Here is a 15,903-nt window from a genome sequence, read left to right on the forward strand (position 1 = left end):
GTTTTAAACATGTGAAGTGGGGCAAAATGCCGTAATAAAAACCCGCAAAGTAGAAATCATGTTCAATAAAACAAGTTCTTCCTGAATACTGCTCATGACAGACAACCCATACCAAAAAAAGGTCATTCTCATATTTAAGAGTTGATACAGACTCTGACAGAAAGAGCTGCAGACAGAAAGACCAAGAACAATTACTATTTTCCTTATTTAAGATGACCCCTGTACAGTCAGAACAGAAATACAAACCCTCAACTCCTCCATCCTGCACACTCTTCTCTCGAATTCCCAATTCACATAGCACGGAAACAGAAGCAGAAACACCTGGACTAGTCAACTGCTCATGGACTGCAGACCACTGGACATCGACAGCCTTTGAGAAAGACATTTTCCATTTAAAAGTTATACGTATGCTGACAGATGCCCCCGCGTGCCCCGCATAGGCTGCAGGTCTGAGCAACTTCCCAAGGCAAGCAAGCTCCGAGAGCAAAGCAGGACCCGATGCTTTGCTGATGAAACCAACTTTTAGTCACAAAGGAAGAGATGTAACAGCAGCAAGCAGCAGACACAGCCTGCGCGCGCGGCGGGTGGGGCAGGGCAGGGCGATTTGCTGGAGCCAGTAAGGCAGGCTGCATTCAAAGTTGGGGATTAAAATAGAAATGCATTCAAGAGCAGTTTTGAGACAACCCAGCTTTCCACTGAAGGAAAGCTCCGTTCTGTATGGGGTGGAATCTTATAGGGATGCCCTGAGAACTAAAAGCCTTTGCAAATTACTAAGTTTTACATTTAAAAGGTAAGCAAAGCAGCAAGAAGTCAGATACACTTCATCACAAAACTCTCTTTGTTCTTTCAACACGTCTTTCAGCTGCAAAAGGTAATGGATTCCTTGTAAACATCTCTGTAGAGCTTCGCAGAAACCCGTGCAGAAGCAGAGCACGGCTGTGAGTGTTATAGGGTATTCGGACTAGCAAAGCCTGGTGCTGCCGAAAACAGCATTTCTCCTGTTTTCATGACTGTTAAAGACTCAAACCATAAAGGCAGCATGAGCCAGGTAAATGTCTAACTGAAATGATTTACAGACCAGCATTGCACAATAAATCCAAGCAATATGTAACAAAAGGCATATATAAACCACAAGGTACTTAACTAATTTTCTTCCATATGCAAAAGCAAGCTTAGGTCAAATACTGATAAAAATGAAGGGGATGAAGAAAAATATCTAGTTTAGATGTTGGGAGGGAGGGTTAAGTTTCTTCTGTTTCTTTATATGCAGAAGTTAATATAAATTTGCAGAAATACCATGCTTAATCACTGCAATTGCTTAAGGAGGTGCCTGCAGCGCAATGGAGACAAGTCCAGACAAAATAAGGTACACACGCTATGCAAAACTAACGTCTGCTATAAATGCTATGTGGTACAACCACCTCCCAAGATGCTACTGATCTGCAGTATGATATTCAGTAAAATAATGAAGAAAAAATTAAAAACAACAACTGGAAAGGTGGAAGCAAGAAAGCAAGAAGTGATCCAAACCAGGGGGGAAAAAGAATGTGTTGGATGATTAGCAGGAGGAAAGCAGCATGTGTTGAAAAGGGAACACATTTCAGTGCTTAAAATCAGACAAACATTTTAAGAATAATATAAAAATCATCAGTGAAGGTTGAGACTAAAACAAAAAACAAATTCTGTAAGTTGTATGAGACAGACACCACCACCTCCCTTAGCAGGATACTCTCTGGCAGAAAAACATAGCCCTGTTGCAATTTAGCACACTGCAGCACCACCAAGCCTGTAATAGTTTCTTCAATTGGACACATTCTCCTGTATACCCTGCCTGGGGCTGCTCAGGAGAAAATGAACAGATTTGCAGGGTTAATATTGTAGTTAGGCTGGGACCTCATTCAGCATTGCTGTGATAGCACCAGCTGCATGAAACGGTAGAAGAATGTGTAGTATAAACATCACTGCCAGGATGGGAGATAGGTCAAAGGACTGTGGGCATTCTACAAAGTAAAAAAAACTCCAAACCAACCCATAAGAAAAGGGAGCCAGTTTTGAAAAATAAAAATAAGACTTTACCAAGCTGCCATTTACACAGTTTATCTACGAAAACTCTGAAGAAAACCACTTCATAATAAAACCTTTCGCTATCTTATTGTGCCTCCCTCCTTTTCAACACTCCCCCTTCAAGTTACCTGTATTTATTGTGCCTCAAGAAACAACACCCATCTGCTCAATGTTTAGATATTAAACACAATAATGCTAACCTTCCTTGAGCCTGAGCTCATGAAGTACATTTCCCTAGACAAAACCAGCTCACTACTCTTTTGGAGACCACTTTGAAATAAGGCAATGGTATTTCTACTGCAGTTGCTCCAGAGTAATTAAAGCAGAAATGGGATTCAGAGAACAAGGTGCTTAAAAAACCCAGTTTCTTTTACATGCTGCTAGCTAGCTGCTAGCATGCTTTTACATGCTAGCGCAGTCCCAGCACTGAAGATCCAATGAGTATGGCATTAAGACCACTCTGACACTTAGCAGATCAGAGTTAAATTACTGCAGTAGTTAAATCACTGGGTTGGTTCAGCTATGGAAAGGATAACACAGGGATAATAGTCTCTCACAAGAAATAATGGCTTGCATAGGATTACTGCAAATATGAAAGTGCACAAGCTTAGACAAAAAGTAGCTAGAATAGTGCACTACTGGTAAATTAAGCTTCTACTACCTAAAGTGACTACAAATATAATTCCTTAGAAATAATTACAGGAGGAGAGAAGGAAGTAATAGAAACTAAACTTAGTGGGATCCAGCAAGCTATCTAGAACAGCTGATGACAAAAAGGATCAAAATGCTCTCCAGAAGCCCTCCTTGGTGTGCTTGGTGTCCAGCAGGTGAGACTTGCACCCAGGAATGGTTTACAGCTCAGGCATGGCTGCTGCCACAGGGGAGACCACAGAGGTTGTGGTCTGCCTTGGGAATCACACCAACTTTATTCACAAGTTGGACACAAAGCATAGGTAGCAGGCTGGATAGGCAGCAACCTTCCTAATCTGACAACAGTCCATTTTTCACCTGGTACCTTTTCTTCTCACACATTTTAATATTTACCCTACAAAAGATTAAATAAGAACACAAAAACCCAGGTTTTGCAAGCTCCTGTGGACCAAAATACTTCAGATACCCTGTACTCAAAGATTCCCCCCAACAACTTCAGAAATTGGAACTCATTTCATTGAAATCAGAATCAATTTGTTACTGAAACCACATATTTAAAAGCGGTAAAATCTTTGCATCAGGCAAGTTAAAGGCATTTCTTTCAGGACACAAAACCACTGCTCTATTAGAGCAGTTCGAGACCTCCACTTTCTTGATAGTATTTTGAGCCTTTTAACTAGCAGTTCATAGGCGCAGGTCTTTTCAGTGTATCTGAACCTGCTTCTCATTTACTGCTCCAGGCAAGTACTCCTTGGGGTCAACAGGAGCAAAAGCAGCCTTCCCTGAACTCCTCCCTGGGATTTACAAAAATCCTTATAATTTACAACCCTTTCTACCAAAGGGAATGGAGGATCATGGAGGAGAGCTTTCAGATCCCTTTCCTCCCTGCCTTTTTCTTCAATATCTCCTTCTTCTCAAGTCCATTCAAGATTATTGTTAAAGAATAAGCCTTTACACCTGGGTTGAAAAAACACAGTAGCTGTAGGGCCGAGATGTGTACTCAAGCAACTGTACCAAGCATCAACAATATAGAAACAATGTCAATCTGGTAGCAAGTGCAAGAAATAAGAGATAACTGAAGAACATGAGTTACTACAATGTGCTGCTAAATGTAAGAAAAAAAAAAAAGAAACGGGTTTTCTCCTCCCCTCAAAATACTCACTCATGTTAGACTGCTATGAACAGAAGTGGTTTCAGAAGTGTTAATTACACAGCCCAAGCAATTATTGCTGAGAAACCCAAAGTTACATATTTCAAACTCTTGGATTTTTTGGGGGGAGGACAGGACAAGCTTGCCTTATCTATTCTATACATTAGAAACAATAATCAGGTAGCAGTTTACTCTAAAGCATGGAATCTGTCTTTATTCATTACCTTTTTTCCACAATAGAAAGCTATGAGAGATATTTCTCCTCACAAAAGCTTGGTGCCTAGGAACAGCTGGCAACAGCAGTTAGCACAGCCACATTAGCCACTTTCAGCAGAAGTCTTTGAACACATACGTCCCACTGTACAAGGAATTAATCCAAACAGTGAATAAGCTTCAGAAGTTGGAGACAAACCTCTTTTCCTTCAGTACAAAGCAGAAATCACTCAAGTGTTACGGACAGCTATGCATCCCACTCTGAAATAAACGGTAGGCCAATGCTTGGAGTAGGGAGGGTTGGTATACAGGAAAGCCCAGTTCAAGTCCCTCATCCAAACTAGGAACATCAGGACTACTCTCACATTTGGATCCCACACAGGTGTTCCCATTTCTGAGGATGCACTTTTTCAAAACAAACATTTCATTAAAGATTAAAAAAATCATGACCATGTCTCACCGCAGTGCTTCAACAGGTACCCTCCACTTTTTTTCAATTCATCAAAAACAATTGCCACAACAAAGAGGTTGGAGAAAGCGTTTATTCAACATAAACAATATCAGTACAGTACAAACAGTGTTTCTGGAAGGTGCAGCAAGCAGCCAGATATACAGAACTATTTGTTCAGGAAGTCCAGGTGCTCATCTTGCTGGAAAGGGAAAGCTCCACCCTGGGCACCTCTGTGGGCTAGTGACGTCCTCACACCAAATTCTCTGGCTATGGTCATGGTACACGGCGTCCACAGACAACACTAGGTTGTGCTTGTTCCACAGACAGAGACTTGCAAGCTGGTCAAAGATGACCATGTGCACATTGCAGACAATGAAAACTACATTTGTGGTGCCTTGCCTTCACCTTTTCTCTGCGGAGTGCAGAAGCACAAAGAAGTTGCCCGGATATTTGGCAAAAAGTCTTGACATGTGAGCACATTCATACCCCTTCTGCTTCTTCAGCCTTACACTGATGACTGGTAGCTCTGAGTAGACAGTTGGGCTGTCCCAGTGCCACTGGGCCTGCAAAACAAAGAAGTAGTGCATCATTTGATCCTGTGACTCTGTGATTTCCCCCAGCAAAATTATGCCAATTGCACTGTCATGTTTTGCCTTTCATCAATATAATCTGACTGCTCTTTCGCTTGCAGCTGTGAGCTTTAGGGTTGCTGACTCTGAACATTACAGATTATGTTTATAAAGCAGAACTCCAAAACAATTGCGTTTGAGTGCTGTGTGAAAAACAGGTCCAAAACACTACCAGCTGCAATTTTTTTAGTGCCACACCAGGTTCCCTGAGATACAGCAATACTACCAGAATCATTATTTTAGACTCTGGAAGAAAAGTCTCATTTTAAATCCTGAAAGTCTGTCACCATGTGACACAGGGTCAAATTACTCTATGCAAGACAGTGAAATACAACGGCGAGCTTGAGAAGTTAGGAAGGTTTCCTTGAGATGCTGAAGCACCCAAGCACAGCACAAGACCTACCGTTATAACAAGCAACTGCTTGTTGCTGCCACCATTTGTGCCATGTTTGCAGCATTCAGATTTATTTGCAGAAATACATGCAGCGATGCATTTTAAGAAGGTGAAGGGTGCTATAAGGCTGCCTGAGAGGGAGGACAGAAATACCCAGAGGGGTCTGTTAGAGCCAGGGCATAAGGTATAGGCCACGATGAAATGAAGCCTTGGCTGAAACCCTTTCCTGGAGGTGCCAGGAACTGCATTAGGCTGTCTTCTATAGGCCACAGTAGCCCACATACAGATCAGGCCTACAAAAGCAATGATAGACCTCTTGCCACACCAAAGTGGCTACAGCAGTGGTGACTGGAGCACTTACCTGATGGGACAATTTTAACTGCTACATCCTCCTTGTCCCAGAGGCACTGGCCCTGGGGTGGAGCACCGATCCAGCCCCTCGAGATGGGGGTCCCTTGCTCCACATCCCACACGCTGGCTGCTCACAGCCTCCTCCTCCTCAAGATGCAGGCGCTAGTGAGCATGTGCACCCGTTCGGTGCTGTGAGCGCTGGAGAGACTGTGGTCGCATCTCCTCAGTAAAATGAGCCTTGATGGGATTTCATCAGAGCTGATCGGGACCTAGAATAAATGCCACAGGTGCAGAGAACCAAATGCAAGGCAAGGGGCTGAGGGAAGCGAGGTATTTGTGCCCTATAGAGAGAGCTGTCTACTGAGAGACTGGCAGGACAGTTCAAAATGCCCTTAGACAAAAGGTTGAAGACACTTTGAGAACTTGGCTACAGGGCACTGTAGCCAAGTCTGCAGCACACAACTAACTGCAGCAGAACAGCTCTAACCACACCTTCAACAGAAACTGGACAATCTCTAACTGGAGAAATAGGATTTAGAGATAAAGGCAGGAGTCAAATGAAGACCTGTGCTTATACCAATATTGCAGTAAAGGCAAGTCCAAAACCTGGGGAAGGTCTACTTTACAGATACAGGACGTGTCTTCTCAAGTGCTTATAAACTTCTCTGAAAATGATTCCCCATAGCCTTTAAATTGCGGACACAGGTTTCATATCTCCCTAAAGGTATTCTATAAATTTGTACTCCTTTTGGAAGATTCATTTAGCCCCTTACTTGTTCAGCTATGTGGTGCCGAGACCAGCCCATTCAGGCCCTGAAAGTAAAGCTCCAGTATCCTGCACTGCCTGCCCATTTCTTGGTATGTACACCATCTTTGCTTTTGTCAAGCAAGTGGCAAATATGACTGACACAGGACTTGGCTTAAGTCCTCAATGCAAGCAGGATCTTCGGCATACATCCAACCCATTGCACTATTAAAAAAACCTAACGCATAACTTGGGGGGTCCAGCCCAGATTCACTACCCACAAACACACACACTTCCACTAGCCACTTTGGCTTTCATAATGGAAGCAGGCAACTCCTAAGGTCTTCAGATGTGCTGATTTGATTCTCACTTGGGAAAAGCGGCTATTTAATTTACAAGCAAAACCGGATTTGAAAGCTGCACTCAATTACTGCACAGTACATCACTGCCCACCCAACACTGTATAATCACAGGGTGTTTACCCAAGGATGCAGCAGGCAAAAACATCCCCTAGCCATGCTGAAGGACACAGCATTTAGACACACGATGACATGAGATCAAAGGTCAAAAGACCTGCTGTGCTGCTTCTAATGATGTCCTATAATAGGGGTGGACTGGATACCTTGGCATTTCAGGCCACTTGGCTCCACCAACAGCTAGTGTATTCCACACTGGCTTCTACACAAACTAGCAATAAAATTGATTTAGGAGTGACCCAAAGGAAGCATAATTCCCCAGCCTAAGCTCTAAATATTTAATGAGGTAAACAGCAAGGCATCTCAGTGACCTTCACTCAGCTTTCTTTACTCTCGCAGTCAAAAGGGAGATCCTACCAGGCACTACAAAAACTCTTACAAGCCAGTAAAGTACCAAAAGATCCCTCAGCGTCAGCGAAGAAAGGCTGCAGTCATCATGGATACTTTTTTTTTTTTAAAGAAAGGAAACAATTCTAAAGATGGGAAGAGGCTGCCAGGTCTGAAGAGCCTTTAGCAGCCTGACAACCCTGCCCACAATAGTAGAGCTGACACAAAAGTCTTTGCTTCTGCAGTTCTAAGAACTTTCATTGGAACCTGGAAGACAGGTCACTTTTCTTTTCTTACCTCTATCAAACCTCAGGTAACAGAGACAACATGAATTCACCTGTATTTCATAGCAAAGCAAGCACACAAAGGGAGTTTCACCTCTTGGCAAAGGACAGACAACAGACCAGTTCTCATTCATTCATTCTGGCAAACAGCAACATTGATCCAAACACCCTAGACCACTTCATGCCTGCTGCAAGAGGTGTGGCCTGACGGGGTCTTGGCAGATGTACACTGGGGATCCATCTGCAGTCTATACCTTCTCCCAGAAAGGGGTAGCTGCTCAGGCAGCTCTCCTGAGTTGCTGGGAATAGCCCAGCACAGAGCAGCCAACAGCTGCCGCTGCCTCCATGAGGGACAGAGGATCTCCTGCACCAGTGATGACTGGCATGAAACAGACACCTCCACTCCCCACGTGTTTGTGGGGTTCAGAGAAGAAATGGACATGGGAAGGAGCTCTGAACGCTGGAATCCATCTTCAACTGTTCCCAGGTGGATGCCTCATAGGCTGAGACATAATAATGTAAATTTTTGTCAGACTTCTCACTCAAGTGGTGATGCATTTTATCCACTTCTAGCAGGCACTCTGCACAGATTTAAGTATTTACATAAGAAAAGGACAACAACAAAAAAAACCCCAACACTCCCAGCCTGGTTTAAAAGGGGAGGACTTCATGCTGGTGCATTTGAATGTGAAGTTAAACAAGTCCTTAAAGTTGGTGTCAAAATTTGAGTAGGAAAGAAACCAACTGGTTACATGCTTCTCATACTGCGCTTGCAATTTGTCTGATAATCTTCTGGTGAGAAGGAACACCAAAAAACAAGCATTGCTAAAATCTGTTTTGTTTGCAAGTTAAGATCCTATCAGTAGTACATGAATAAAGATTAACATCTCGAATTACAGTCATATCTGAAGATTTTAAAGACCGAAAAAAATGGAGACTTCAGTAGGATAACTGGAAGATCATCATGAACTGCCAAAATATGAGAAAAGGGTTCATCTTCTTTAAATTTGATTCTCAAAGTGAACAAACATAAGCCCGCACTGCCTTAATTTGAAGTAAATTTACACTTCACTTTGAATAGCACCTGCCCTTGGGTATGTTCCAGAAGTCTACCTTTCCACAAAGGGAGGCTAACACCCATTGTAAAACTTCCAGAGGCACATTAGATGTCTGTTCCCCCCTAGCAATTTCACCCTTAGAAGTAGAAGGAACGCTGCCAGTTACAGCCTGTGCTGAGGAAACATGAGTTATAATTTTACCCTGGGAAAATTGCTGAACTGGGAGCTTCTGGTGTGGCATAGGTCTTGCCTTCGCAATCCAATGGTTCTTTTGATTCACAGAGGCTTTGAAAGGGTGGTGATGAAAAACATAGCCTCTCCCTTTGAATCAGCCAGCTGCCTGCTTTCCTCTGCACTTTTTAAATTTAGTTTAGTAATTTGCCTAGGAGCAGAGGGAGATAGTACTGACCCATCTAAAGAAGATGCATTTTTGGACATATCAACAGAACATTCTCTACTTCAGACGGAACATGTAAACAACAACTCCCCCCCACCTTTGGACTATCTTTAGAATTCTGTATTTGGGATCACCTCACCAGACTTAAGAGAAAACACAAAAAAAGCCTCTATTAGCTCTTCCTGCCGTATGAAGAGGGAAAAGAACAGATTATTAGGATCCAATAAAACCGTGTCTTGGTTATGCTGTAACACACAAGAGCTTTAAGCACTCTCCAGATGTTTCTTGCAGCAACCAATAATAAAATACTCTCAGACAGAATCGTAATTTTGAAGACATTGCATCCACTTAGTAATTATGAGACTAGACAATAAAAGAGATAGATAGCTTCATCTATGAAACCTAGCTGCAGAAAGAAAAAAAGGCAGAAAAGGGCTTTAAAGCCATACATTCCTAATTATCTAATTTATGATGAAGATGTAAACAGAACCTCAATGTTGAAAGTTACAGTTCAGGCTGGTAGGGAATTAGAAACATGGTATGAAATCATTATCTTAAATTATACATCCCTTGCTCCAGTATCAATGCAACACAATGCTAAAGGCAGAAAGGACCAACTTTTCAGAGTCCAGAGTAATTGCTAGATTTTTCTTCACTTTTCCATCCACCTCCCCTCCCAGCAGGTCTCCAAAGTTGAACTCGGCAAAGCAAAGACCCAGTCTCTTAAAAAGGATAATCTAGTGATGTCCCACCAGAGAGACAGATTGCCATAGGGGAGGACAGTGAGAGAAAAGGATAAAAGCTGAACTTACTGAAACAACACTCTTTTTGGAAGTCCTTGTTAAGACAGACTGCAACAGGGAGCGTTTACTCAGCTCTGCCACAATTCCATGCATTTCCAAGGCTAGCTGGGACTTTTTCCTCTCCTCTTGTAACTCCCATTAAAATTATCAGCCTACAGATTTCATAACAAGCAAGAGAATGAAAAAGCCCAAACACTATCACGAGAAAAATCATATTATTATTATTAACTATTTCAAAATGCATGTGGGTTACTTAACACCTCGGGACAGGCAGCATAACACAAATGCTCCTGGTACAGGGACAGGAAACAGTCTCCTACTAAAAACACATATGAGGCAGCACGCAATGACAGAGGTCTCCCCAGAGCTCTGGAAATGAGCTGTCTGTGCAGCACATAGGACCTGAACCAAAAACCATCAGTGACCTAGATATTTCCCAACCCCTGCCCCATAATGAAATCTGTCCATCTTCAGATCTTAAGTCCCTTGGAGGAGTAGGTATGCTTTTTTGGTGGCTCAGAGGAAGGAGCTAAAGTCAGAATGAAGCTAAATACAGCTGAATTCAAAAGACTCCTTCAATGCAGTAGCACATGAAGGTTTTTAGTTTGTTTTACTTCTTTTCCAGTGTTTTGAAGTTTTCTTAAATGCTAGGAAAGTATTTAGGAATAAAGGGAGAAAAGGAATGGTAAGTAAATGACTATGGGGGTCAAGTGGCAATTTTTTTTTTGTTTAGTGAAGGGCAGGATTTGAGGAAAGGAGAACACAGGAATCAGCTCTGGAAGGCAGAAAGCGCTTGGCAAGATGATAACCATATGGCATACGAACAAAGCATATTTTAGACTTGGTTCATTTGATTCCATTATGTGTAAAAGATACTTTAGGATCCAAGGCTAAGAAATACAATTTTGATTATTATTGTTTTCAGACCTGTAGGGGTTTCTCCAAGTAGTCATTGTAGCTCATATGATAACCCAACCATTTGGCAGCTAATTTTATTCAATAAGGGTAGATTAACCCCAAATCTATATAGCCATGTGCTATATGCTAACAGAAGCCATCCTTGCAACCGCCAAACTCATGAAGAAATAATCCCCTATCTAATTGTAGACTGAATGACCTCCACTATCTCCGCAAATCCTTGATTTTATATTAAAAGGCTTTTAATTGACCCAACACCACAACAGACACTGCCAATAATCTTAGAATAGTGGGTGAAAGCTTATACAACGTATATTTCTTCGGATGGTATGACCTGCTTCTAAGTCCACATTTGTGCTTTTCTGGTCATCACTAACACACAAAGCACCAGTGCTTAGACAACACATGGACCTGAAAATGTTTCAAGAAGCAGAAAGACTATGCCTGCCAATCAACGAGAAATGCCTATCTCACTTTAGCTATTAGCTTTTATTCCCTCAAAGGTATATTTCAATAAAATTGAAAAAGCAATAAGTAAAGACACATTAACATAAACTTATTGTACATATAGCTGTGACATGACAAGGACAGCTTGAAATTAAAAAGACAGCCAGCAGCTTCACCAAGAAAATGAAAGCTAGACAAAATACACACTTATTTTTTTTAAAAAATATATAGAAGTTAAGTGAAACAACCCAGGACAAATACTGGCACTTGCCACAGCTGGACCAGCCACTGTGGGGTAAGCACACAGGTATGAAATTCATCTTCTGGTAGGCTGTTCTATAACAAGAAGCTCAATTTAACTACTGAGGTGGCAGTAAGTTATCCTAATTCAAAATAATGCTTGAAGAAATCTTTTGTTAGAATAGAGGAGAAGATTTTGCCTAAGTAAAACTGGAGGAAACAAACACACTGAGTATCTTCAGTGGTGATAACCACTAAGATGATACCAATGAGGGGAAACATACTCTATAGGTCCAAAGTGACGTCTCTGAACTACATCTGGCTTCTGCAATAGACAAAAAAAATTAAAGAAGGATCAACACTAAAAAGTCTGGATGTATCAAAACAAACAAACAAAACCTTTAAAAGAGCAGTCTGAGTATGAAAAGCAGGAGAAGGTGTCAGGTAAAGACAAGCACCAACTACAATGAAATAACAGTTTTTAAAATCACATGAAAAATCTCCACTACATTCCAATAGAGACCTGAAAAACAGAGGAAACTATCACAAGAGGAGGACTTAACAGTTAAAGGAGCAGATAAGGGGACAGTCACACATGGCAACACATCCTGTGTCTTTAAAAGACCAATTCCAGATAAAATCTGGGCAATAACATCTGCAAAGGTTTTTATCTGGAACCAGGTAAATTTGAGGGAAAAATCAGGAAACCCTTACAGCTAGTGTCTTCCTTGATGCTTGTCTCCCAGAGGAATAATGCAGAAAACCATGAGCTCCCTCCCCATCATGGAAGGGGAGGAAAGCAGAAAGGCTGAAGCACCGCTGCTCCTGCAAGAGGCAAGGAAAGGAGGCAACAGAGACAAAGTGTGTGGTAGGAGTGGGGAAGCGAAGCATTCTCCATTGGAAAAACAAAGCCCTGTAAGGAAAAGGAAAAGGCAGGCAAAAGGAGGCAGCAGCATTTAATTGGCAAGACTGGGAAGAAGGGTGGTGAAATAAAAAAAACAACTCACCATCACATTTAAGTTGACAGGCCTTCAGCTCCCCTCTAGGACAAATACTCAACAAGCTTGCCTCCAGGAGCAGATTAATTGTAACGTCAGAAATAAAAGAGTATTTGAAACAAACAGGAAAGGTCTCAGGGGTCTTGTGGTGATGATCTACTAGAGGGTAGCAGAAACTAACTTCAGCAACAATTATTAAATTGTAGATCTGTCTCATGGCAGCCATCTCCCATCCCATTACAGACACACTTGACCGAATGCTTCATTTCTGCTGACCACCACCCTGGAGTTGAAAAGCCAAATGGGATTAGTTTGGGGTAACATTTCCCTAGGGGAAGCAGGGAGTGGAAGGATGTGCAGCAAGATTGTTTTGTTTTTCAACAGAAACACTAAACAATGATTTCTACCCACACTGCCTTGCACAGGGCTTCAATCCAGAAGACAACAACTGGTGAGGGTATGTGTGTGCCTTACTCCACATATTTGACAAGCTATGTGGAATTAGGTGTGGCAAGTGGAATTCATAACTCCAGCCCTGGCCAGGAATGGTGGCTGGATGCCAACCACACCATAAAGGTCCTGTCATCTAAACTTCAAGTGAGGTCCTGATGATCCCAACATTTTCTCATATTGATGTGTGCCACAGATATAGAAAAAAATTATATTGCGGCCATGGGGTTTGACAGCCACAGGAGTCCTCCTGCCACACACTTGGTACAGCAAAACCTCTTAACCCATCTCACAGATGAAAGCCTAACAAAGTGCTCAGCACCAAGCAGCTTCACTGAGAATAATACATTCCTGCCAATAGCAGCTTCACTTGACCACAAGCAAGTCTGGAAGTTTCTAAGAGGCTGAAGACACAGAACCTCGTAAAAGGCATCTAGCAATAAGGATGGAGGTTCACGTAGTGGAGGCAAAACAAAGCAAACCAGAAGATTAATCTCCAGGACCCAGAAAATTAAAAAATAAACACACGGCTGCGCTTAAGCAGTAGCAGTTACATTAGAAATAGTTTTAAACACAAAAAGGGAACCAAAGACAAGCAGGTAAACTCTAATACTCACATGCAAATTAGAATCGATGATGACAATTTTTATAAACGGTCTAACAATGCAGTACAAACTAATTCCTCCCATCTGATGCCTAGCTCCATTTAGTGTCTTTAATTCAAAAAACCCTCAGTCCTTTTTTCCTTCCTCCCCTTCTTCTGACTCTTTTGGCATGCTGACGCTTGCTTGCATTATGTCTATTTTGAGCTAAATTAAATGGGAGAAGCAGAGTTTTGATTCAGTAGTAGCAATAAATGGGGTTAGCCTGGCATTGATCTGTGTAAAGGGGCCAAAGCTAGGACTGCCAGAAGCAAAACGTGGTCAGTGAACTCTACAGCACCAAGAGTGACCCTGCAGCTGAATTCCTAGCCCTGATTACAACAGAAAGAGACTTGCTTTCCTGAACAAAGAGTATTTCAGGCAGCAGATTAGCAAGAGAAAGTCTACTTACAACAGCAGACCAAGGAAATAGGCCAAAAATAAGAACTACAGCAAACTTCAGAGGATATTAGAAAGCTCCTGAACAGTGCAAAACAAATGTCTGTCTTGCTCTACATTTCTTGTAAGCCATTATTAGGTCCAAATGCTGATAAAACATACTTTTTATTTTGTATCTCAGTTAAATAGCTTCCGTTAGTAAGTGTGTACAAGAGAGATGAGCCAAAACCACATTAAGGATAGGATGTTAAGAAAGTTACCTTGCAGATTAAGAACATTTGTCTTGCAGCCCTGCAGAAAGGGAAATCATGTTTACTATAAAAGGAAAGGCCCCTTTTATAAACCTTGTTTAAAATTTGGTCAGCAAATTTATACAGAAGGAGAATTTCACAATCCCTGGGAAACACTGATTAAATTTGCTTTCTCTCCTGGTGTTTGTGCTGTTGTGCAATGCAAAACAGCAAAAAGCACAGCAGTGAATCTAGCCTCATGACTATCAAGTTTAATCACAACATACCTACGATGGAACACAAAGGGTCTCTCATTCCTGTTGCAGCAGGATCCCACCAAATCTCAAGCCAAGCAGGGTCATTTTGGGACAGCATTTGGATAGAGGCCAACAGAGAATCAGAATTGGCCACTGAAGCGAGCTTGCACCTTGCTTCCAGCAAGTCCACTTCACACAGCAGAAGCGCACAAGTTGTTGGGTGCTCGCAGATACCCCTATCAGCACCTTCAACCACTGCTTTGGCAATTCTGCTCACTATTCACAAGTCATGTACATGGCAAGAAGCTGTTGGGAAACGCAGACCTGCCAAAGCAATCCAAGGCTGCTAAGCAGCAATGCATCCTATCCCCATCTTTTAATGGGACATTTGGGTGGTACAGAGACAAGTGTCCAGAGCTCACCCATGCTGGAAACCTTAAAACCAGCCAGTGGTGCAGCACTCCCACACAACTCCTTATGTACTAGGAGCAGAGGGGACCTGAGCCCCACAGGAGCAGAGAGAGAAAAACAGAGAATCATTCATCTTCACTACTTCAGATTTTTCACCAATTTCTTTTCCATGTTTTACAATAAATGCTCATTAACGTGAGTTATTTCCTAAACAACCAGGATCACAAAACACTGAGCAACTTAAAATTCTTACGAATGATCCAATAAAAGTTTTCCCCACAAAACCCTACAATGAATTTCTGGTTGCTGCTTTATCAAGTAACAAGTGGCAAGGTGGGGGCCCACAGAGGAAAGGGAATTAAAGAGTATGTTGGTGTAGTGACTGCCTGCAAAAATCAAGTCAGAACCCTGCAAGACAGCACTCTGTTTTTTTAATGCCAATGATTTGGCCACTCTTATTATAGGTTGATTGCACCCTTCACTTGAGTTTTGTGGTAGCTGCAATGTGAGAGCATGGGATGTGGTTGTCACAACTGGGAACTTGCTGACTGATTTATGGGAACTTCAAAACCCACAAAACCAAAAAAATATTTGTTATTCACTTACATTCTGAATGTTCCTTCCACCTCTCATTGAATAAATCACAGGCAAGTGAAAGCTTATTTCTCACTCAAAATTATGCTTTCCCCTTCTGCAGAAGGGAGCCTAAGCACAATATACCTTTGCTATGGAAATCACCCCACAATATCCTCTTCTGAACAGCTGGAGGTCAATATACCAAGATCAGTAACAGTCTTGAAATTAAGTTGCCACTTTAACTGTTTAGCAGGCATCAAGACATCTCCAATATATCAATTCATTATTAAAAGCAGCGATTATTGTAAATTACACTCTTGACAAGAGCAATAGCCTAAGCTTT

The 15,903-nt window shown here is 41.9% G+C and overlaps 1 protein-coding gene across 3 annotated transcripts in view; it reads right to left on the reverse strand.

Moving 5' to 3' along the window:
* KCTD1 (potassium channel tetramerization domain containing 1) overlaps positions 1 to 15,903 on the reverse strand; it is a 122,203-nt gene that overhangs the window by 88,680 nt on the left and 17,620 nt on the right. Inside the window, exon 1 of one of the 3 annotated variants that reach the window (XM_069853991.1) lies at positions 247 to 1,121. The exons of the other annotated variants lie outside the window; for them this stretch is intronic. Within the exon in view, the coding sequence (XP_069710092.1) occupies positions 247 to 261 (15 nt within the window). The 5' untranslated portion in view covers positions 262 to 1,121. Of the gene's footprint in view, positions 1 to 246; positions 1,122 to 15,903 lie in introns of those variants that run through there. 3 annotated transcript variants of the gene reach the window in all.

Source organism: Phaenicophaeus curvirostris, chromosome 3, assembly GCF_032191515.1.
Source record: "Phaenicophaeus curvirostris isolate KB17595 chromosome 3, BPBGC_Pcur_1.0, whole genome shotgun sequence".
Lineage (NCBI taxonomy): Eukaryota > Metazoa > Chordata > Aves > Cuculiformes > Cuculidae > Phaenicophaeus > Phaenicophaeus curvirostris.